The 24,365-nt window shown below is 41.8% G+C and overlaps 1 protein-coding gene and 1 long non-coding RNA gene across 3 annotated transcripts in view; one reads left to right on the top strand and one right to left on the bottom strand.

Annotated features, from left to right (window-relative positions):
• Window positions 1–24,365, bottom strand: part of ythdc2 (YTH domain containing 2) — a 44,517-nt gene that overhangs the window by 5,865 nt on the left and 14,287 nt on the right. For both annotated transcript variants that reach the window (XM_015974160.3, XM_015974168.3), the window contains exons 9-27: window positions 22,762–22,869; window positions 22,530–22,675; window positions 20,657–20,792; window positions 19,734–19,860; window positions 19,494–19,559; window positions 18,717–18,895; window positions 18,302–18,398; window positions 12,877–12,964; window positions 12,562–12,642; window positions 12,405–12,487; window positions 12,079–12,184; window positions 9,876–9,992; window positions 9,491–9,763; window positions 5,129–5,255; window positions 3,991–4,187; window positions 3,369–3,558; window positions 1,353–1,444; window positions 329–448; window positions 100–251 (exon numbers count right to left, since the gene is read on the bottom strand). In XM_015974160.3, the coding sequence (XP_015829646.3) occupies window positions 100–251; window positions 329–448; window positions 1,353–1,444; window positions 3,369–3,558; window positions 3,991–4,187; window positions 5,129–5,255; window positions 9,491–9,763; window positions 9,876–9,992; window positions 12,079–12,184; window positions 12,405–12,487; window positions 12,562–12,642; window positions 12,877–12,964; window positions 18,302–18,398; window positions 18,717–18,895; window positions 19,494–19,559; window positions 19,734–19,860; window positions 20,657–20,792; window positions 22,530–22,675; window positions 22,762–22,869 (2,485 nt within the window). The remainder of the gene's footprint in view (window positions 1–99; window positions 252–328; window positions 449–1,352; window positions 1,445–3,368; window positions 3,559–3,990; window positions 4,188–5,128; window positions 5,256–9,490; window positions 9,764–9,875; window positions 9,993–12,078; window positions 12,185–12,404; window positions 12,488–12,561; window positions 12,643–12,876; window positions 12,965–18,301; window positions 18,399–18,716; window positions 18,896–19,493; window positions 19,560–19,733; window positions 19,861–20,656; window positions 20,793–22,529; window positions 22,676–22,761; window positions 22,870–24,365) is intronic.
• On the top strand, window positions 12,074–13,906 carry LOC107394950 (uncharacterized). The gene is made up of 4 exons (XR_001574071.3): window positions 12,074–12,207; window positions 12,422–12,508; window positions 12,894–13,000; window positions 13,775–13,906. It is a non-coding gene; the product is annotated as an uncharacterized lncRNA (long non-coding RNA).

Raw genomic sequence — 24,365 nt, 5'->3', positions numbered from 1 at the left:
GTAACAGACAAGTCAGATACTCAGGGATCCTTTAAAGGGAAAATGATATAAACAAAAGAAGACATTCAATTCAATGTGATGAAATGAAAAGTAACAAACCTTTCGTTTGTGGTGCTTGTGGCAGGCTGAAGCCTGCTCTTGGACGTCCCCACAGAGGTCTGCGGTCCATCCTCTGAGGACATGGGTCTGGGCCGCTGACCGATCCCAGCAGGCTGCTGCAAGCCAGCTTCCTGCTCCTGTGCCCCCAGCACCTGGACAAAAACAGTTCAATTAAAAAAAACATAACACAACCAAGCTAAAACCAAAAAAGATTAATTTAATCACATACAGACACCAGGGTCTGGATGATGGCCTCATCCTGCTGAGACCAGGGTTTTGAGGGACTGCGGATCCTCTTTAAGAACAAACTCTGCCACTTATGTCTCAGTTCAGACACCAGTCCTGCATTCTGTCAAACAGTAGATAAAACCACAAAAATACCTAATTAATTACTGGTGAGATCCCGAGTAATTACTAAATCAATTTCCCTCTGGGATGAATAAAGTATTTTTGAATTGAATTTAATGGATCTAAAGGCACATATAGAATATTTAAAACTATTTTTTAAAAACACTTCTGATTTGATCACAATATTATCATCTTTTTAAATTCACTCAAGTTATTTGGTAAAAACCTTCGACAGGTATCCTACATGGGTATGTCCTCCACAGTAGAACTATTTGTGGTGGTAATCATACCAGAAGTGTTAGAAACTAGCCTGGCCTGCCCGACTCTTCCTCTGTTTGCTTCTGCAGAGAAAGAGTCCGGCAACGCTCCCATGCAAATAACCCCACCTCCTGAGAACCCCTGGCTAACCAAGCTAATCAGCACTGAGCAGCGTATGTCTGGTAACTCAAAGGCTGAGAGGCGGGACTAGCCAGCTCAAAAATAACCAATCAGACAAAAATGCGGAAATACCGACTGTACCGCGCGACGCTGTAGTTTTTTAGATGTAGTCAAAAATGGCGCCTGGCGATGGCGCAAGCATCTTTCATAAGAAGAAAGGCTTTTAGCAGTTCTTTTTGTTGTGGTTTTAAAGACAAGTCCAAGAAGAAAGAGCCGCGCCAAACACTTCAAATGCCATCTTCGTTGTTTATGAGAAATTGAGCGTTGCAGTGTGTGACATACGCTGCTCAGTGCTGATTGGCTCCGTTAGAATTCTAAGGGGGTGGGGTTATTTGCATGGGAGCGTTACCAGACTCTTTCTCTGTGCAGAATTAAACAGAGGGCGAGTCTGGCAGGCCAGGCTAGTTAGAAAACACAAAGAAGACAAAATGTAACGGTTAAAAGTCTCAGAAGGAGAGTTTACTCACCTCTTGATCCAGCTGGAAGACGAGCCAGTCATCTATCTTCATTTCTGTCAGCTCTTCCGAGTCGCTGTCACTCAGGTCATCCAGAGGACCGTCTGCAAGTCAGAGATACTATCAGCTAGGGATGTCCCGTTCAGATACTGATATCGGCCCAAAAACACTATCGGATTTTATCGGACTGCATCAAAAATCTCCAACAATAGCATTACGTTCCGTTTTAAATTCCATTCCAGTAATTATATCCTTCAGCGCCCAGATCCAGCATGAAAGTCCACGTGATCAGAACAGTGTGTGCTAGCACAGTAGCAAGGAACAATGTCAGCCATGTGGCTCTATTTTTCGTTAGAGTCTGAAAAGACAGTTTGGCTCAGTGCAGCACTTGTCATGCACAAGTGTCCCGTGGTGGAACAGAACCGGGGAAGATTGATGCGTCCAACCTCATCGTGCATTTGAAGCAGGATCACAAAACATTGCATGAGGATTTTCTGTATGTGAAATCAAAACTTTAGACACTCAACTTGTAGCAGTTGGTCAGTGAACAATTTTGTTTTTTTTTCCCCTTATGTCCCTAATCGTAGCTGTTCACTTTCATACAACTAGGGTTGGCATTGTTTGATTTTGAACGATTCTGATTCCAATTCCTTGTTTCGATTCCGGTTCCTATCGATTCCCGATTCCGATTCTTTCAAGACAAGACATGTTTTACATGAGCTAGCTAACCACAGGTCCTACTTGATGAAATAATTTTAACTTCAACATGAACTTTAATTCTATGAACATCAACATCACCTTCATTTAGACAAAAACTTGTTTTGGAGAAAAAAGAAAAAGACTTGCAGCACAACCAGTGTGTTTGTTTCTGACCACAACCAAAGTCTGGACGAAGCCTCTGGGATGAGAGGCTAAATGTCTCCAACATATCCAGAAACGTCCAGCTGTTTTCAGCTAAACCTCTCAGGATGATCATGTCCAGGATGACTGAGAACTACACCTCCATGCTGCAGCAGCATTCAGTCAGAACAGAAAGTGAAACTTAAATGTAGCTGGCTGCGTCTGACTGCTCATGCTCTGTGTGTGTTTATATTTCTGCAGTGAGACAAATTCACCTCACACCGTCCAGAGTTTGTTCTTTAAAGCTTCTATTAAATCAACCGTGTTGACGTATTTTAACAAGTTTCCTCTACGCTGCAGGAGCTAAAGTTTACATCACGGAGTAAAAGTTCGGCAGACGCGTTTGTTTATATCTGAGTGGGGGGAGGGGGGACTCGGTGCTGCACACAGACAGCTGGTGTGATCAGCTCTGAAAAGTGTTGATCAGAATTTACAGATCATATTTATTTTTCACTGAAATCGGCCGCGGATTCCTCTTCCATCGGCATTCTAGGAATCGAAATAAAAAACTTTGAACAATTCTGGGAAAAATGAACAATTGGAACTGGTTCCAAACTACGCTCGATGCCCAACCCTACATGCAACCAAAGGTTAATACAAAATTGGTCAGTTTTTTATATTTACTGTTGCTGGCTTTTGTTTTCTGTTTGAGTAATACAATATCACTTGATCAACCCTTATATACATTCCACACTATGAAATAGGTCAAAGTATGTGCGATTTGTGCCGATATCGGTATCGGTCAATACTGAAGGCTGCAATATCGGTATAGCATCTGAAGTGAAAAAAGTTGTATCGGGACATCCCTACTATCAGGTTTCACGTTTTAAAAATGTGAAAGAAAAATAATGAGTGCCTAAACCTGAGAGTCAAAACGCAGCTCATAATAGAAATGTATAAAATGCACACAAGCAGAAATATCCTACGATACTCTGGAAGGAGAAGTGTAAACATAGAAACATGGAATTCCTTTATCAGATCTGTAAAAACGTGCTCTTCTCTAAATGACCCTCAGAGACGTGGAACACATTTACAAAAACGCTGCTTTAAAACAAGAATATAAAACCTCAGGCATCTCTGGGGAACAAGCTTTACAAACACGACTGTCCGATATAAAATCCTTCTCACCGTTGGTTTTGTGTACAGTTGGTTCTTGGAGGCCAGAACATGAAGGTTGGGTAGATCCTGCAAAAATGGCGATTGTGATGGATGTCACCAGGGTGCAACAGCGGACGCTCGCCATCCTGTGACCCCGGCTCATCTCATCGTAGATCAGCCAGTCTGTGGGAAGAGTCTTGGCTGACTTGGAGGTGCTGCTCTAAACACCACAAACACACACACACACATCTAACTGGATTTCTTCACACTGTTATAATCTTCTACATATCAAAAACATGAAAGACAGGATGGTTGTTCAGTTAAAACCATTAAGGCGGTGAAAAATCACAAGTGAGGGTCTTTTGTGTATTTTCCTTTAAAGCAGCCAGACGTCTTTATTAACCTCTAGTAACCTGCAGGTCTCCTGGCATCGTGAAAGGCATTAGGAGTGTGTTGACCCCAGATGAATGTTTATTAATCGTGAAGCCGCTAAACTCTAACCTGTGAATCAGGCATGAGTAAAAGGCTCCTAAACTCAGCCGGCTTCTTGGATCCATCTAACAGTATAACATCAGACCTATTCACTAGTTCAGCATCACAGCAAAAACCCTCTTTTCTCATCAAGGAATGTCATTGGATAGACTTCTTTCACCTGAAGCTGGCTCAGAATAGATGTAGGATGGAAGTGGACCTTCTTCTCTCTGTTACTGGAGAAGACAGACGTCTCCTTGTTGATGTGGACCAGGTTTGGATACATGCCAGCCACCAGGGCTGCCTTCACCATGGCCCAGTTTTCAGAGTTAAGATTCACGTCACGGATGTCGCTGCCCCCACGCGCCCGCACAAAACCTGAGGGGCAAAATATGATTTTAAATGCATTTAGTCCTTCAAAAATATAAAAACAGTAAATCTCTAAAGTTATTGCTCTATGGTGGTCATACAAAACACAATACTAATTTAAAAAAAGCACATATTTGAGCAGAACTTTCTGCTTAGCTGCACACGTGGAAAAACACACCTAAAAAACAACCTGGTGGTCTGCTCAATGTTAAATCCAATCCTTGACAGGAATTCTGACATCTAGTTTATTGACACCTTCAGCATTCCCTGGGTTTTAGTGCTCTGATGATTTTTCAGATGCTAATGCCACCGTTTGTGCCGAATCCCATCAGACCAGAAGCTGCTCCTTCTGTGTTATCCAGGATGGACTCAGCTAGAGACTCAATCTGAACGTGTCTCTCTGTCCTCACAGCCTTTACACCTGAGTTTAGAGCGTCGTCTTGTAATCTGATCACTCAGGATTAGGGATGGACAATATATCGGCATCAACATTGGTACTGGCCGATGTTAGTCATTTTTAACATATCGGCATCGGTTCGATGAGTAAAACTGGACTGATATTAACAATCAATATTTTTTTTCATCTTGTCTCCATTTGTTTGCCTGTTTCAGAGGGTGAGGGGGGTGATGTGTAATTGTTTAGTCATGTGAACAGTGAATGTAATCATCTCAGAACTGTAAATGTGTGTGTTGTGTGTACATAATAATGTAAATTCAGCTTTAATAATTTTCATTCTATACAAAATCTGCTGATTTTAGAAGCAATGTCAGTATATCGGTTATCGGCCATGACAGTGATCTCAATATTGGATATCGTATCAGCCCAAAAATTTCATATTGGTGCATTACTACTCAGGATTCATGATGAGCCAGTCTGAACGGGACAGAACAATATGTAGGGAAACAGGAAATCATTTCTAGAACGAAAACACACACTTGGTGGGACTGACCAATAGCACGAAGCTGTCCTAAGAGCTGCGTCCTCATGCCAAGGATCATGTCCATTGTAGCTTGAGACAGAAAGTTCTTCTGACAGAAGGATCTCTCCCATCCATCACTGCGAGCCTTCTGCCATGCCTGAAACAGAGATGAAGCTGTCCTCTCATTCGCCACACCACTAAAACTAGGCCCTGTGAGTCATTTAAAGTCCATACTGATGTAAAAATGTCCCGTCTGCAGACCATACTGAAGAAGACATTTACTTCAAATGAATAAGACCTAAAGCAAGGATCTGAGATCATGTATGTTCAATTAAACATGCTCTTTTTCTTCCATAATTCATTTGACCTTGCAGATGGAACAATTAACACTAATGTGAAGATCCTCATTCATCCAGGACATGGTAACTCAGTAGTGTCCAATCCCAGACACCAACAAGAACCAGCACGTTTGAGTGGTTTTCATGCTCCAGTGGTTGAAGCCTGTTAATCCCCCGCACATTAAGATCAGGTGTGTTGGAGCAGAGAAACAACTAAAACATGCTGGATAACCGCCCTAGAGGACCAGGGTGCTGTGGTAACAGAAGGTGTGGTGGAAGAAGACACTTTACAGTGAATAATATTCATTTGAACTCTCTAACCTGCCTCAGACATGTTTGTACATTAGTTCTAATCTGTATCTGTTTAGGCTGTTTTACAGCTCGTTACATGCATTTATGCTAAAGCTTTTCTAAATCCCATGTCCTTTACTTCTGACCGTCTTTCTGCACCTGCTGATCACTACATCCACCAATGTCTGGCTCTGTGGTTTGCTGTCCACCACCGTGACGCATCTAGGGTGACCAGATGCCCGGCTTTGTGCGGGACAGTCCCGCATTTTCATTACTTTTCACGTGTCCCGCAAATTGAGACTCATGTCCCGCATTATTGACAGTTTCCCGTTTCAAGTTTCAATCTTATAAAAGAAAGTGTGGAGAAATCTGCCTATTGCTGTCAATCAAACTGAGGCGGGACTTTAACACAGATCCGGAGCGTGTGTGGAGCGCACCCGAATCACCAAAACACGCGTGAGTGAGCACGGAGGAGAAAATTCTGTAAACTCGTGAATTAAACGTGTTTAGAGATACTCGACAGAGTCTTTGTTGTTTCTGAGTCATTTTTTCATGTCTCTGAGCAGATTCTGATTGGAAGACGTCAAAAGCAGGTTTTCCAGTAATTAGACAGGTCCATGATAAACACAATGGAGGTTCTAACACAGACAAGGTGCTGCGGTTTCAGATACCTGCGTACATGCTGAGCCCCTTTAAGCACAGTGAAGAAATAAGCTTGGATCACTTATTCTCATTTGAGGCAAAAAGTAACTCTAAGAAACTATTATTACATTAGATCTGAATGTTTTAGAGATTAGAATTTGATGTTTATTTCTCTCACCTAAAATCTAGAAGAGATGTGTTGTCAGGTTTAAACAAACATTTTGTTTCTGTATTATGAGAAAAATAGCAATGAGATGCTGATTTTAGTGGAAAATAAATTTAAAACAAACATAAATAGATCTAAAAACTATTATTGGTACTTTTACTGTCATTCTGTTGTGGAAAACATTCAATGAAAACTCTGAAAACATACCATACCATACCATACCAACATTATTTATAAAGTAGGGATGCAACGATACCCCTTTTTTCTAAACCGATACGATACCGATACATGGATCTTAGTATTCGTCGATACCGATTACTGATACCGATACTTCTACCACACGAAAAAATGCAATGATTTGGAATACAGATTTTATTTTCTTCTCTGCTTTCAACAGAAAATGACTGTGAGGTAGATAAAAAGTGAAATATATGAAGAAAAATAAAATTAGGTGAACAGAAATGACAAGTTACAGCGAAGCCATTTTCAAGCAACTGCATTGGTATCGGTTCCTGGTATCGGTTAACTTTTACCGATACTGGAATCGGTATCGGTGCATCCCTATTATAAAGCACATTTAAAAACGGCATGGCAGCCGGCCAAAGTGCTGTACAGAATAAAAAGTAAAAACACAACATAAAAACAAAACACGGTCAACAATAAAATACACAACAAAGCAGATAATCACGGTCAATAAAAAGACACATAGTAAAATAATAAAAGTCAGGGATTTTAAAATGCCTGGTCGTAAAAGTGAGCCTTAAGTAGTGACTTGAAACGGAGGAGGGATGGCCTCACTGAAAGAGGAAGAGCATTCCAAAGTGTCGGAGCAGCATAGACAAAAGCACACTGCCCCCGCGTTTTGTATTTCATTGTTGGAACGTGAAGCAGCAGGCAATCAGTAGATCTCAACGCCCGGTTTGGCACATAAAGAGTCACAAGATCAGACAGGTAATCCGGAGCCAGACCATTCAGGGCCGTAAAGACAAAAATCAGGATTTTAAACTTTGACTCTGAAGTTTACGGGTAGCCAGTGGAGCTGCGCCAGTACAGGTGTGATATGGTCTCTTCTAGGGGTGTTTGTTAAAAACCTGGCTGCCGCGTTCTGTATGACCTGAAGCCTGTTAAGAGCAGAGGCAGGTAAACCAATGAAAATGGAATTTGTGTAATCTAGTCGGGAGATGATAAAAGCATGAATTACGGATTCCAGGTGTGCTCGTTTCAGGATCGGTTTTAAGCAAACTAGTCTGCGCAGCTGATAAAAACACGATCTGACCACTGCGTTAATCTGAGGGGGCCTATGGAAAAGTGAGTATCCAGTTTCACCCCCAGGTTGGTAACACACTGATTGAGGTCATATGGGAGAGTGTCCAAATCAGAAGATAAGTGTATGGTTTAGTTAGGGGTCATGAGGAGTGCCTCAGACTTAAAATCATTCAGCTTCAGGAAATTGTTGGCAAGCCAAACCCTCACTTCCGCCAAACATTGGTCCAGAAGAGAGGGGGAGCCTGGTTTGTTCAAAGCCAGGTTCATTTGGCAATCATCTGCATAGATATGATAGCTCAGGCCATATTTCCTCAGGATGGAACCCAGGAGGAGGATGTAAATTGAAAACAGGAGAGGCCCAAGCACAGACCCCTGCAGAACTCCCCATGGAAGTGGAAGGCATGTAGAGGAACAATTACCCAACTGAACCTTGAAAACTCTGTTTGACAGGTATGAGCAGAACCACTGAAGTGAGGTACCCCTAAGCCCACCCATGACTCAAGTCTATCCAGGAAAATATCATGGTCAATGGTATCAAATGCTGCAGAAAGATCTAATAGAAGGAGCAAAACAGGAGACCTAGAGTCAGAGGCCACCAGGATGTCATTGGTCACGCGAAGAAGGGCTGATTCAGTACTGTGAAGTGGCCTAAACCCAGACTGGAACACATCAACCAGAGAAAAGCTATTCATGTGTGCTGTAATCTGTGAATAGACAATCTTTTCAAGGACCTTAGACAAAAACGGTAATTTGGAGATTGGTCGGAAGTTTGCAAGGTTTGAGAGGTCTAAACCAGGTTTTTTTTTTAATTGGTTGCACAACCGCCTTTTTAAAAGAAGTAGGAAATACACCAGTGGCCAAGCTAGAGTTAAAAATGTCTAAGATGGTGGGACCCAAAATAGGGATGATATCATCCACCATCCTCGGGGGAGAGGGTCCTGCTTAAACCTGCATTTGTTTTTTAATTATTGTGGGCCTATCTATATTATTAATATGATCAGAGCCACTACAGAAGGCCCAAAGAGTTATGTTGTGGTAACGTGTGAGGAACTGTGAAACAGTAAAGCTTTTGCTGTATGCTTGTTCATGTTGAATTCAAATAAAATATATACAAGAAATATATGATGATAATACGAATAATAATTTTATGTATATGTAACAGTGATGTTAGGGCTAAAAGGCAGAATATAAGTTTTGTTTGTTGTTTTCATTACATTGGAACTTCACTTTGTCCCACACCGAGTAGTCTCTGTCTCACATTTGGCAAGCTGGGATCTGGTCACCCAAGACGCATCCAGAGTTTTCCTGTCTGAATGTAAGTGGCTTCTTTCTCCTCCAGTAGCAGACTTTTATCGCATCAGAAGGTATGTTACCTTCAGGTAGTCCAAACTCTACAGCTGTGGTAACCTAGCATCTTTTGGGTATCAATAACCCAGGCTGAATGATGTACTTGTGTCTGATTCAACTTGTTTGTAAAATCACTTAAAACGTACTGACGTTTGACATTTTAGCTTATAAATCTTGACCGGATCTTCCCTGAAAAAGAACCGATGAGCTCAAGGGACTTGTTGGTTAAATAAGGGAAACATAAAAAATAAATACCTTTGGAGTTTCAATGCAGTAGATAAGATTAGATATTCTTACTCAACACACACACGCACGCACACACACATACACACACACAAGTACCTGGAACACTCTAAGCAGGGCCATGTGGTCACTAAAGCTGTTGGAGGTGAATCGTCTGCGGGACTCCAAAGCAGCTCTTTTCTGAGAGCCGTCAGTGGGGAGGACAAAAGGGTCCCGATAGGCCAGCGTACAAGCAATGGTGAGGATGGGGTCAAGGCACTTGAGCATAACAGCACAAAGCACCATCTTGCCCAGATGAGGCTCGACAGGCAGATCAGCCAGGTGGTAGCCCAGATCAGTCAGGTCTTCGTTCTGGTCCAGAGCATCTATGGTCTGAACAGAACAGCTGTGAGCGGGCGCTGCTGGGATCGTGGACACAGCTACAGTATGCAAGCATGGAGCTGTGTGTGTGCAGCTTCTCTGGCATAAAAAAAGAGGAAGTTACCTTTAGCATTTGCACAGCACTCTTGATTGCATGTGAAGGAGGTGGCTGAGGAGCTCTGGACAAGAATTCATGTACTGGACAGGAAGGAGCCAGCAGCTTGGTCTGCAGACAAAGCTCCTGACAAGCACATAATATGATAACATTATAATCAAATTCAAATATCATTGTTTTATTATTATTCCTAAATGTTATGGCCACCAGTCTGGCCTCTTCAGGTGCAGGAGCCAGGATCACCCAGCCCCGGTGATCAGCCAGACACCGCCCCTCCTCCTCCTCTCCCCCAGGCTGCTGAGGAGCACAGCTGAGCTGAATCGCTCTGACAACCCACACCTGGAATAAAAAGGCTGTGCCCTCAGCAGTCTGGGAGGCAGCAGTCTAGGGGTTCTGCTGTCCTCCAGGCCTTACGCTTTGTTTTAAACCCCTTTTGTGTGTTTCAGAAGATCTGTGATCGTTTTGGTTTATGTATTGTTTTTAAGGGTAACATCGTACTTTACCGACTTTGGGATTTTAAAACACTGGGTGTTTTTGTAGTGCGTCGGTTTTTATAATCAACTTGTGTTTTTTAAAACACCTTCTGTTTCGGTAAGTTTTAACCAGGTGTTTTAATGTTAAGTCGTCCTTTAAATGTTATCCTTTTAGTCTTGGTATTTGTTAGGCATTGTTTTAATAATGCTTACCATCTGTTTGCATTTGTTTTTAGAACCTTTTATAACAATTAAACCCATTTTTAACCCACTATCATGTTTCTTATGTTACCCCCTCCTTCACATTTTAACACCTCCTGTCGGGGAAGAAACACTAGTAGTACCAGTAAACTGTCTTTTCACACTTTCATACCCAAGCAGAACACAGTAGTTGGCACTACTGAGGAGCCTTTATTTCCACGTTTACACTAGGGATGCACCGATGGATCGGCATTTGATCCCAATCGGCCGATAGCGCCCCTATCGGTTTTGATCGGAGTTTTCAAAATAGATCAAAGCAGACCGATCAGACCATTTTAGATTAGGTTACATTTCCTTTATTCCCAGATTATGTAGTTTGTAGCACTCATTATAATGTTGTAGAAAATTTCTGGCCAATCCATGTGATCGGTATCGGTGATCAGCATTCTTTGATATCGGTATCGGTGATCGGCAGCAAAAAACCTGATCGGTGCATCCCTAGTTTACACTCAACCAGATGAGGACTCAGGCTTAAGCAAACGCTTATGTTTGGTGCCAAAACAATCAGTGAGGATATTACAGGGAGCCTAAATCCCACCCATCTACCTCCGGATCATGGGTCCCCAACTGCCCCCCCAAAAAACTGAATGGGAGTCTGAGAGAGGACAAAAGTTATTTTCTGATCCTGTTTGATTTGTGCCATGGATTTCACATATGATGTCCATGAACATTAAAGACACATTTTGATGCCAAGAAAGCGGTTATTTTTAACGGCAGCAAAAGTTATTTTAGGTTTTGTGCAAAAAGACGTAACTGACTACAAATGCTCGTGTCACCAAACTGACATCATCGAACTAGACACGGAGAAGAGAAAAAGTTAAGTTTAGAGAGCTTCGAATCCTTCCAAGACAAAAGGAGAATTAAACGTGGAGAAAACCACCAAAAATCTGGTCATGTGGTAAGTAGCAGCTACGCTGGGGAGAGAAGATCCTGCAGTAATGTCATTTATGTGACGTGACGTTTGATTTGTAGGTGTTTTAATTCGTTTTTACATGCTAACAAATCTTAAAGTACATAGTAGACATGGTCAAAACGCACATCATTACGTTTCAATTAAATTGAAGTGCAACATGTGTGTGTGATTCAGGGTGTAAGGCAAAGCAGATTTGAAAGTAACTTTTTTTGCCCCATTGACTTGCAATCATTTACTCTTGTTTCAGGGACCCATGAGCCGACCAGAAGGGGAGACTTGGGCTCCCTATAAAAATGTGAGTGCAACATGTATGCATGTGAAAGTGTTTTACATAATATTAAAAATTATAAAATTGTTCCACATCTGGCCCACAAGGTTTGTGTTCAGCATAAGTCATCTAAACTAAAGCTAACGTGTTTAATAATCCTGAAAAATATTTGCCAGCCATGTCTAATGTTCATTTTAACACTGTCAATGCTGTGTTTTAAGTGTTATTTTGTATCACTGCACATCTGAATTTTATTAAGTATAATAACTTCTGTTAGTGTGCCATCTGTGGATCTACCTGCAGCGGCATCCGCAGCAGCTGAGGAACCTGGAACTCCTGCATGTTGTTGAACCTGAGCCGACTGAAGAGGTGGAAGCAAACTCCTGGTTGACATCGCCCAGCTCTGCAGGGACACAACACACCCCAGTACGACTTTGTACAACAAGAAACAGTAAAAGAAATTATGGATTGAGCCATGACTAATATATAAATATAATAAGAAGGGAATAATTTCTATTTTCTTTCTGATTCATCGACTCTGACTAGGAATCATCCCAGAATAGGAGGCAGAGGCCCCTTTCTGCTCTGATAAAGAAACTCAGACGGTAACGTCCTAATCTTACCTTCCTTTTCTTTGCAGAACACTAGCTTTGGACACCCAAACTGTCTTTAACATGGAGACACGACTGAGTGTGTCAAAGGATTTCTGCAAAAACGGCAACAAAAGGTGAGTCAAGTACAAACAATTAGAGTCAACTTCTGTCTTTTCTGCAACAGCACCTCTTTGACCTTTCCGGAGTTAATGACAAAGACCACATCATTGATGGTGATGCTTGTTTCAGCAATGTTAGTAGAGAGGATCTGAAAAATAAGAACACAAGGCTTCAATTGTTATCTAGAACTTCTTTAGTCAGATTTAAGTTTGATCAGTGTTGGAAAACTAACCCCATTCACCCATTCATTCATGAGCTAATTCCTTCAGCCAATCATTTATTAATTCATTCGTTATCAACTCTTAACAACTCTGGCGTGCAGGGTGGACATCCTTCAGTATTATTTAGTCGGATTTGCCATCTTAAAGAAGGAGCTACTTACTATCTTCCTGATTCCAGGTGGCGAAGGCTTCATTGCCTTTTTCTGATCCAGAGTCTGCATGTCTGAATGTAAAGTCAACACCTGGTAGCTGAGAGATAGCACACATCAGACGGACAAGCTACAGGTTAGAGGAACTGTGCTTTTAACATACTTTAAAGGGATACTCCACCCCAAAGTAAAATTTTGTCTGTCGCCATATTCCTCATTGTTAGATAAGTAGGGGGAAGAAAAAAAAACTTTGCAACCAGCCCAGTCATTCTCCTGATTCGGCAACACTCCTTTAGCTTTAGCTTAGCATAAAACAATGTAAGTGAATAGCCTGGAGTGTGAAAAATTACTCAATAGTGATCCTAATTCTGCTTGATGACCTCATAAATTGTACAGACTGCAACATGTGTGTGTGATTCAGGGTGTTTATCAAAAAGTAGGTGGCTTTGAGGCTGCTGTGTCAGCGAAAGCTTACAGCTGTGCTTTTTCATAAACTAGTTCCAAGTGGTGCCTGTGATTTCTTTGTTTTACGTATTTTTACTTGTAGTAAATATGAATTTTGAGGTCACCTAGCAGAATTAGAATCACGAATAATTTCAATAACTTTTTCACACACAAGGCTAGTTTGTACCATTCTCTTACGTTGGCTTATGCTACGCTAAAGTTAAAGGAGTACTGCCGGATAAGGGGAATCACTGGGCTGGTTACAAATAGTTTTTTCCTACTTATTCAACTATGGTGAACATGGCAACAGACAAAAATTTACATTGGGTGGAACATCCTTTTAATGTATTCTTTTTTAATGCCCTCATTCACTCGTTATTTGAATAAATCTACTGTGGTCTCCTGTACGAATGAATGCCTTGTGAATAATTTACTGTGAAAAAAAACTATGGTGCTTCTGTTTCAGGATAGCCAGAAGAGAGGAGAGCAGACGACGGCTCAATTTCAGCTCTGATTAGCTAACAGCAACGCAACCCTCCCCCTGACTGTTTGCTTTGCAACTTTAATGTTTTATCCCACCAATAACACAGGAAGCAGGCGTTCTGCCACGTGATAGACTTGCTAATGCTAACGGTTAGCTTCTACTAGCCATGACATTCTCTGCTGTACCCTGGACACCAAAAAAACGTCCTTCCTCGTCTCGAACTAAGATGGGCGAGTCCATAAATTCTCATTTTCTGTGTGACATAAATCTGATTGGCTTTTCTAATCTGAGCATTTCCCCATCTATGGCTAATGCAGGAAATTAGGGTAGATGACTATTTTCACATTCAACTTAACTGTGAAACTCAGAGAAACTATCATATTTTAAAGATAACCAGTAAAAACTGTTTCTCAGTAAACGTCACCATAATAATAATAATAATAATAATAATAATAATACATTTTATTTAAAAGCGCCTTTCAGGACACCCAAGGTCACTTTACACAAAACACGTGATAAAATACAATAAAACAATAATAAAACCCAAAGAAGAAAAAACAGAGAGAAACATTTCAATAAAATCAGAGGTTGTAGGCAGATTTAAACATGTGTGTTTTGAGTTTTGTTTTGAAAAGGGTAAAACTGTCGACGTTCCTGATGTCTGGGGGAAGTGAGTTCCAGAGTCGAGGAGCAGAGCGGCTGAAAGCTCTGCTCCCCATGGTAGCGAGATGGGCAGAAGGAACCGCAAGATGGATGGAAGAAGAAGATCTGAGTGAACGCGACGGGGTGTGAATACTTATAAGGTCTGAGATATATCGAGGAGAGAGGTTGTGGATTGCTTTGAAGGTATGGAGGAGGATTTTGAAGATGGACCTGAATTTAACTGGGAGCCAGTGAAGCTGCTGGAGAACCGGGGTGATGTGGTGAAAGGAAGGGGTTCTGGTGATAATACGGGCTGCTGAATTCTGGACCAGTTGCAGTATATGAAGGAGTTTGTTGGGAAGACCATAAAGAAGTGAATTGCAATAGTCGATACGGGAGGTGACGAGGCTGTGGACGAGAATGGCGGCAGTGTGAGGGGTCAGTGAGGGACGAAGACGGTTAATGGAACGTAGATGGAAGTATGCTGACCGAATTAAGTTATTAATGTGAGCCTGAAAAGAAAGTGAGCTGTCGAGAATGACACCCAGACTCTTGACATGAGGTGAGGGGGAGACTGTGGCGCTGTCAATAGTTAAAGAAAAGCTGTCAGATGTTGAGAGGGTGGAGTTAGTGCCAACAAGAAGAAGTTCAGTTTTATTGCCGTTGAGTTTGAGGAAATTAGAGGTGAACCATGATTTGATTTCAGAGAGGCAGAGTGTAAGGGAGGATGGTGGGAGAGTTGAGTTGGGCTTACTGGAAATGTAGAGCTGGGTGTCATCTGCAAAGCAGTGAAACTGGATATTGAATTTGCGGAAGATTTTGCCGATAGGGAGGAGATATACTATGAAGAGGAGGGGCCCCCGGACAGAGCCCTGGGGCACACCTGACTTGACTGGGGAGGGTTCTGAGGTAAAGGATTTTAACTGGATGAACTGAGTGCGGCCAGTAAGGTAAGATTGAAACCAGCTGAGGGGGGGGGGGGGGGGGGGGGGGGGGTGAGTGATGCCTAAGGAAGAGAGTCTATTGAGGAGGATGGGATGAGAAATGGTGTCAAAGGCCGCACTCAGATCGAGGAGAATAAGAATAGAGATTAAACCAGAATCAGCAGCAATGAGTAGGTCGTTAGTGATCTTGATGAGAGCTGTTTCTGTGCTGTGGTGGGGACGGATGCCAGACTGAAACTGTTCATAAAGGTTATTGCGGGTGAGATGTGAATGGAGCTGAGATGCAACAGTTTTCTCAAGGACTTTGGAAATGAAGGGAAGATGGGAAATGGGACGGAGGTTATTGAAATCATTGGGATCTAAACCAGGTTTTTTTAGAATAGGGCTGACTGAAGCGGATTTGAATAGGGATGGGACCGTACCAGAGGATAGTGAGGAATGAACAATGGCTGTTATAAAAGGGAGCAGAGAAGAAAGGCACGATTTAACTAAAACAGTTGGAATAGGGTCCAGTTGACAGGTGGAAGGTTTGGATTTGGTGATGTAATCTAATATTTCTGAGGGATGGGGAAGTTCAAAGGAGGAGAACGGAATGGTGGGTTCAAATAAATCAGGAGAGGGAGGGGAGGAATGAGGTAAAGAGAGATGGATTCTATTGACCTTATCATTAAAAAACTGAAGGAGAGAGTTACAGGTTTCTGAAGAGTAAAGATGGATGGGTAAGGAGTCGGGAGGCTGAAAAATGCTGTTCATGATGGAAAATAATGTTTTAGTGTTGCTGGAGTTGGACGAGATGAGACCGGAGTAATACTGAGATTTGGCATGGGAGATGGAGTCCTTGTAGAGAGAAATCTGAGCAGAATATAAGTCTTTATGGATGGTGAGACCGGTTTTCTTGTAGAGTCTTTCAAGCCTCCGGTTGGTAGCTTTCAAGGAGCGAAGGGCAGGGGTGAACCATGGAGCAGACCGAGTAAAATATACAGAGCGGGATTTGATGGGAGCAAATGAATTAAGGATAGAAACCAGACCGTTATTGTACTGAATGACAAGATCATCAGGAGTAGAGGACAAATTAGGGGTCAAGGTGGCAAAACTGGAGGACAGGGAGGCTAGATCAATGTCCTTAATATTACGAAAAGAAATGATACGTGGTGACTTGATGATGGAGAGACGGAGGGGAACAGAAAAGGAGATGAGGAAGTGGTCCGTGATAGGGAGCGGGTCAGCTGTACAGTTGGAGGGGGTCAGGCCGGAGCAGCAGATTAAATCCAGGGTGTGACCTTTAATGTGAGTGGGAAAATTGGCATATTGATGAAAACTGAGGCTGTCCAAAGATGAGGAGAAGTCTTTGCTGTGGGGGAGGGCCATATTGTCCATATGAATATTAAAATCACCCAGTAAAATTACATTTGGGGAAAGGGCGGACAGATGGGATAAAAGAGCAGAGAGTTCATTTAAAAACTCAGGGCTGAACTTGGGGGGACGATAAACAGTGACAATTATTGTGGGGGTCGGGCCGGAGAGTTGACAGGCGAGGCATTCCAGAGTGGTGAGAGGAGGAAGGCTTACGGGAAGGACCTTCCAAGTCTCGCGATAGAGTATCGCGAGACCACCGCCGCGGCCCGACCCACGGGGTTTGGAGAGGTAAACAAATCCGGGAGGAGTACAGTCATTGAGTTGTGAGAAATCGCCGGGTTGTTGCCATGTTTCGTTCAGACAAAGAAAGTCTAGCTTATGGTCATTGATGGTATCTTGGAGGAGATGTCCTTTACCAGAGAGGGAGCGAATGTTGAGAAGACCAAAATTAGCAGTGCGGAAGTCCCTGGCGACAGGAGCATTAGCCCGACTAGCCAGCTGGGCTAACACGCTGGAGTCGGCAGCTCGGCAGGTATTCCTGGGTAGCCGCCGGCTAGTCGTGGACCAGAAGGAGGGTATTCCTTTGGAGCCGTCGAGATGGAGGTTCCGCCGGGACCCCCGATGGATATACCGACGGCGAGGCTGGAAGGTGATGTCGGGGAAGAGGCACAGAGCTGGTGGTGGAGATCCGGAGTAGTGGAAGCGGAGGTTAAAGAGCTCTGCCGCCGAGTACTGGAGAAGGCCATCCACGGACAGAAGAATGAGCGACAGGATGATCCAGGCCAGTGTGAGGCACACAGAAATCCTGCTGGACCACATTATGGAGTGGAGCAGGGAGGTGGTGATGTGCAACCAGAACGCAAGCTGAGCAGGTAGGTGAAAATGAGTTTTCACCGACACAGGGATGTGACTAGGGTTAAAAAGAAGAAAAAAAATACAAAAAGTTTGTTTGCCAGCGAGCAGCGGCAGCGAGACGCGCCAGCGTTCACTCAACCGGAACCGGGAGAAAGAAAAGCCCCGGTTCACATCAACCAGTGTTGTCCTACATGTTGCAAAGTTAACCTTGCACTCACTACAAACCCTAAAATCAGGTTAACTTATAACACAAAAACAGCTTTTCTGTACAGTAATAAATGAACAGCAGTGCTTGACAGTAGTGAGGTTTTCATCTTCAGAAGCTCACTCAGATAAAAGACGTGCAAACATAGCAACCATAAAGAAGATCTCTTGTTTTAAAGAAGTTAATTTATACAACAGTTTAAACATCACTGACCTTTAAATAAACGGAATATAAACTCATGAAGTTGTGGTTATTTCTGATCTGCCAACTTGCCAGCAGACCAAATCACCACTCTAGTGTCTTTGCTTAAAATGTGTTAAAGTTTATTATTCACATAGAAACCAAGTTCCTACAACTCTGAGCTCTAGAAACCGCATAAGGAATCATCACAATCAGCAAACACAGACTCCTTCAAACAAACACAAACTGTTCTATCAAATTATCTTCTTTCTGAATAAACCATTCAGCTTTATATAAAGACACAATAATGTTCTCAGATGGAGTTACCTATCAGGGTTTGTGAAGAATCCTTTATCAGCAAACATGATACGGTCCCTGAGGGACACTATTTCATCGTATCCAGGGAGGAAAATCAGAACAGCACCTGCAGATGACAGGATGACACAGCTGATGGGGGAAATCAACCTGCCAGCTCATCTTTCTGGGGAATTCCCCATCTTTCCTGAGAAAGTCTACTTAAGGGCCCTGAGGAGGACCTACTCAGATAAGTATTTTTTTACATCTGCACATAAATGACAGGCTGAAATGTTTCCTTCTTTCAGTTCCATTTGTGCTTTTTTGGGGAGGAAAACTTTATTTAAGAATAGGCTGGGCTCAGATTTTCCTCCTGACTGCGTCAATCATCACCTAAGTTCCTTCAGAGGCATTTAGACAGGATAGTGCCTGCAGTGCTGAGCCTCACCATCACTGGTGGTGGAGCAAATGTTGTGAAGCAGGGTCATGATGAGATCCAGATCCACCCGCTGATCATCAAAGCTGTGGTGGTACACTCTGAGAAGCTCCTGCTCTTCAGCGTTCAGCTCTGGGGCTCCATGCTGCATCAGAGCGTCATCCTCCAGCTCACTCCCCTCCACTAAAGGTCTGCACAAGAACAAGATAAAGGTCATCAGCACCCATAGCCCAACCACTCTAACGACCTGGTTAGGAACGCATAAGACAAGGAAATCTAATCTAAAATCAAACTACTCTGAATTCTTACTGGGATTTTATTGTCTTGTTTAAATGCAGTCTGTGGCACTCCGACACTGGGCTGTGACTGTCAACATTCATGGAGTTTCAAAAATGTCTGAAAACATTCTCGCGTCCCAAAAACCTTGAATCATTCGCAAAATATCTTCCAAAACAGCAAGAGACATGAGACAAGCAGAGGCCTAAATAAGATCCTCTGTAAGTTAATTGTGATGAGAAAATCAGCTCAAATGTTGCTAAACTGCAGAAATGTGTTTACAGTTGCATGACTAGACCAGATAAAAGAAAACTTAACATTAGATTGTCGTGCATACTGACTCAGTGTGACCCGAAAATTGATCACAGTCCAGGCGTCAGAACCCAACCGCTGATGCAGGAGGAACTTTGGAGCTACAAGTATTTCTATCACCAAGAGAACAACACCCCAGCACAGAGATCATTCAGAAGTTGCTTGATTAAATAAAATCACATTCTTGAGCACCACACTTACATGGAAGATCGGAGAAAATCCATAGCTTCTGTCTGTTGGAAGTGTTTAGCAAAGTCCAAGGCTGTCCTGGAATAGAGTAATGAGAGTCACACGTGTGCTGCATTTTGCTAAATGAGCCCGCAAAGCAAACGGTGACATCATTATTCATGTTTATTGCTAGGATCGGGTGCAAAGGTTCCCCAGAAAACAAATATAGATCAGAATCATAATGTTTTGCTGTAATAAACTGAAATGTCCCACCATCCGTTAGCAGCCTTCAAGTTGATGTCAGCCCCCAGACTGAGCAGCTGCTGTATCTGTGACGTGAATCCTCTTCCTGCTGCCACCATCAAGGCCGTGGACCCCGTCTCACTGTGCATGTAGTCCACTAGACCATGGGCAAAAGCAAGAGCCTTTATCCAAATCAGCAGCAGTTTAAATACCAATATGCACAAAAAAAACTAGAGTTTAGCTGCAGGGTATCTGCAGGTTTAAGGGTGCCAAATTTAAGACTTTTTAAGACCTTTTTTAAGGCCACTTTGACCAAATTTAAGCCTTTTTTTTTTTTTTAAATTAAATTTAAGCTATAATTTCCAGCTATTGCCTGGATCTGGTGCTAACCACGTCGTGAACGTGGCATTAGCCATCCAGTTACCATTAATGTTGCCATGTATTCCCCATGGCGCAAACTCCCACTAGCATGCTCATCTAAAAATAGCCCCCTTTCACAACCAACCGAATGTGTACGGTTCCGCTTACGCCAGTATCATACACAAAAAATGCCAAACTAACTAGAAATTCACGAAAATTTCATAGAAATAAAAGAATCTTGTTTATTGGGTCTTTGGTAATTTAAGACCTTTGGAAACTATTTAAGGATTATTTGTCATTTTTAAGGATTTTTAAGGCCTTAAATTTGGAAAAGCTAATTTAAGACTTTCTAAGACTTTTTAAGGACCTGCAGATACCCTGTCATTGTTCATGTTAAATCTACATCATCACCAGTCTGCTTGCTTTTTACACACTATGCTGCTGAAGTTCCCTGACACAGCACCTTCCAGTGTCATATGTGAACATATTAAATAAGTTCACTTTGTCTTTGTTTTATACTAAAATGACTTTTATTTTTATTTTTATTATGCGTGTGAACATCTATGTGAGCCATGGCTGTGTGGGAACCTCACCAGGAATACATTCGTTGAGGATGAGGTTGAGGAGCTGACTGAAAGCCTCCTGGTCGTTGTGTAGAAAAATGTTGGAAATGCAGGAGTCCATCTCCTTCACCAGCCAGGGTTCAGGCTGCTCAGCACCGTCGTTGTCCTGTGAACATCACGTGATGTTTTACTCAGCAGGACAGATGTGGATGAATCAAGTTACGCAGAGCAGAAATGTTTCATCACAATCATGCAGACATAAACAAGCAGTATCACTTTTTTCTATTACAACAAAATGTTCTTTAAAATAGAGGGTTTATTTCTCTGACAAATTTTGACTCTTTCTTGCAGATTTATAATTTACAAATCTCAGAAATAATTTAAAGTTATTTTTCTTGGCAAAATTCTGACTAATCCTGAAATTTGTGGGATTTTTTTCAACCAAATGTAGGATTTTATTACTTTGTAATATACCATTTTATCTATATAACACATTTAAACACAGCATGTGAGCTGACCAAAGCACTGCACAAAGAACAATCATAAATGGGTCATTTAAAACAGTTAATAAATATCAGGTTTCTTTTCATGTCAATATATGAGATCAATTTAAAGGTGCAATTTGTAAGAATCAAATAGAATAGAATAGAATAGAATACTTTATTTGTCAATTTCTTCGAATGTGCTTGCCATACAAAGGAATTGAGTTAAATGTGGTTACTACAGTCAACTTTGAGCAAACATATTTCTTTCTCACTGCCGTTCCACGAGTTTCGTGGCTGTTGCCAGTTATGAACCACCAGATTCTAGGTGTGTGATAGCAGAAACATTATGATGCGTTTAGTGCTTTCCGCACATTTGCAGGTTTGGAAAGCGCTACATAAATAAACTTGATTGACTGATTTAAAAACATTAATTTCTACTAGTACTAGAAGCTATTTGTGCGAACGTGGGTGGTGTGAGGTGTGGGAAGGGGAGCGGGGGTGGGAGCTATGGCTGTTCATAATTTTTTTATTCCTCTCCTTGATGATGTTACGCTAGCTGTTGAGTTTTTACAGAGTAAACAATAAAAAGCAAGTCCTTTTCCTTAAAGCTGCATTCCAGAGTTTTCCCCCTTTCAGGATTTACGTATGGATTTTTTAGAAATCAGTGTAAGTGATTGCCTTATTGTACATTTACTGTGATATAATGTAGGCAGTATGTCTTCTACTTTTTGCTAATATCCATTACCCGTCCCATAGATCCCTTGCAATTTGAGCTGAGCGCCTTTCAGCATTAACCAATGGCTTTAGACTACCACCTACAAACATAAGTCCATCACAGGGCATGAGTGAACATCTGAGGGTTTACTTAGGCTGATGCCGAGTTGGCAACCTTTCTCATGAATGAGTAAGTCTTTAAAATCTCTTTATATAAATAAACATCATAAAACGAGAATAATAATTGTAAAACAATGTACTTTGGTTCTGTGTGTCAGCTACAGGTGCACATTCATGAACAATTGTTTTTGGCCGTAATTATTAAAGTGAAAACCTTAGTTTAACGTGCTTGGTATTAGTCAGCCACTAGATGGTGACATCTGATTAAAAATACTCCGGACTGTACCTTTAAATGCAAGGAGATCAAACTTCGTTCCCACAATCCTTCACTCAGAGTCTCAGATATGCTGACATACCTGAACATGATCAGGGACCATAGACAAATGAACTTTTCTTGCATCTGTTGAGTGCTACATATCTGCAAATTCTTTATAAATTAATTGTTCATGTTTTTTCGAATTCATGAAGTCGGTTTCTGCTCAACAATCCTCTCTAAATTAACCCAAGCTACAATCTGATGATTCTTCTGAGAAAAAGGAAAACCATAGGCTAGATATTCTGACTAGAACAAGTGTTTGGATTACCAGCTTGTAGACGCTGCTGTCCTCTTCATCCTCAAAGTCCCCATCATGAAGGAAGGAGGGTGCTGACATCTGGTTGTTCCGTTTGTCCTCAGCACATAACTCCACTGCCTCACACCACTCCGTCAAACATTTTTGCTTTTTCTCCTCTGAACAGGCCAATAAGCACAGAAAGATAAGGTGGGATGAAGACAGTGTTAAAGCTTTAGATTAATTTAACAATAACGATTCTTACGTCTCTGCGTCTCCTCTGCGTATTTTGAGACGTCCTTTCTGTTAAATCCGGTCAGCCTCAAAATATCCTCCAAAAACAGTTCCTTCACATCAAACTGTCTTCCTTTCACTGCAGAAACAAAATGTTCACGTTTCAGGAGACAGTGACATCACAGTCTATGTAACGAAGCTTACCACAGACAGACATTAAAACTGTTTTGCTCTTACAGCTGTCAAAAGGTCAAGGTCAAGTTTATTTATATAGCACATTTACAGTCATGTAGGCGACCCCAAAGTGCTGAACAAGGGCAGAAAAAATAAAACACAATCAAGAACAAATTGTGGTTAAAATCTAGGTTTAAGTTTGTAAAAAATGCATTTAATGCTGAGAGTATAATGCATGGTGGCCCTGTGGTTAGCACTGTTGCCTCGCAGCACGAAGGTTGCAGGTTCGAAACTCGGCTGCAGCCTTTCTGCGTGGAGTTGCGTGTTCTCCCCATGCATGCGTGGGTTTCCTCCGGGTACTCCGGTTTCCCCCCGCAGATCACAACATGCCCTATAGGTTATAAATTGTAAGTCGCTTTGGATTAAAGCATCTGCTAAATGAATAAACATAAGCATAAACATAAAATACAAGTCAAATAAAACAAAAGTTAACTACTCAAGTCAACTGGCATTAAAAGTAGGGATGTCCCGATACAACTTTTTCACTTCCGATACGATACCGATATTACAGCCCTCAGTATTGATCGATACCGATATCAATCTGCTACGATATCAGCAAAAATCAAACATACTTTTATCTATTTCGTAGTGTGGAATGTATGAAAGGCGTGATCAAGTGATATTACTCAATCAGAGAACAAGAGCAAATAAAAGTAAGTATGAAAAAAATTACCATTTTTTCTTAACCATTGGTTGCAAAAATGTGAACCTTGCATATATTGGAGGTTTTTGATGCCACCCGAAATAATCCGATACACTGTTTTTGGGCCGATATTGAATTGCTTCCGATATCAAAATCAGAATGGGACATCTCTAATTAAAAGCCAGATCAAATAAGTATGTTTTAAGTAATGCTTTGAAATGCTCTGTTTTGTGTGGTTCTTGGGAGTCACAGCCACAGAGAAAGCCCCATCCCCCCGAGTTTTAAAAAGTGTTTCTGAAACAATTAAGAAAGACTGCGAGCTAGAGCTCGTGTTTCTAACAGGAGTGTAGATGGACAGTAACTCTTTGATGTATGGTGGAGCCGAGCCATGAACAAATGTAGAAACAAAGAGGAGGACTTTAAAAAGGATTCCTGTAGTACACAAGGATCCAATGAAGAGATACCAACACTGGGGTTATATGGTCACGCTTTATGGTGCCAGTCAACAAGCGTGCTGCTGCATTTTGAACCAGCTGTTCCAGGCCCAAGTAAAGTAAGTTGAAGTAGTCCAAACGACAGGAAACATACAGATGGATGACATACTCAAAAACTTCAGCAGGAAGATACTGTTTAACCTTTGCTAACAGTCTTAGATGATAGAAACTTGATTGGACTACTGAGCTCACCTGCCTCTTCAGCCAGAAAGAACCATCAAAACTCCAACATATTTCACACATGACTTTATCAAGGACGAGCAA

Source organism: Nothobranchius furzeri, chromosome 6 (genome assembly GCF_043380555.1).
Source record: "Nothobranchius furzeri strain GRZ-AD chromosome 6, NfurGRZ-RIMD1, whole genome shotgun sequence".
Lineage (NCBI taxonomy): Eukaryota > Metazoa > Chordata > Actinopteri > Cyprinodontiformes > Nothobranchiidae > Nothobranchius > Nothobranchius furzeri.
Note: the sequence above shows the minus strand (reverse complement) of the source record. Positions and strands in the feature narration are given on the sequence as shown.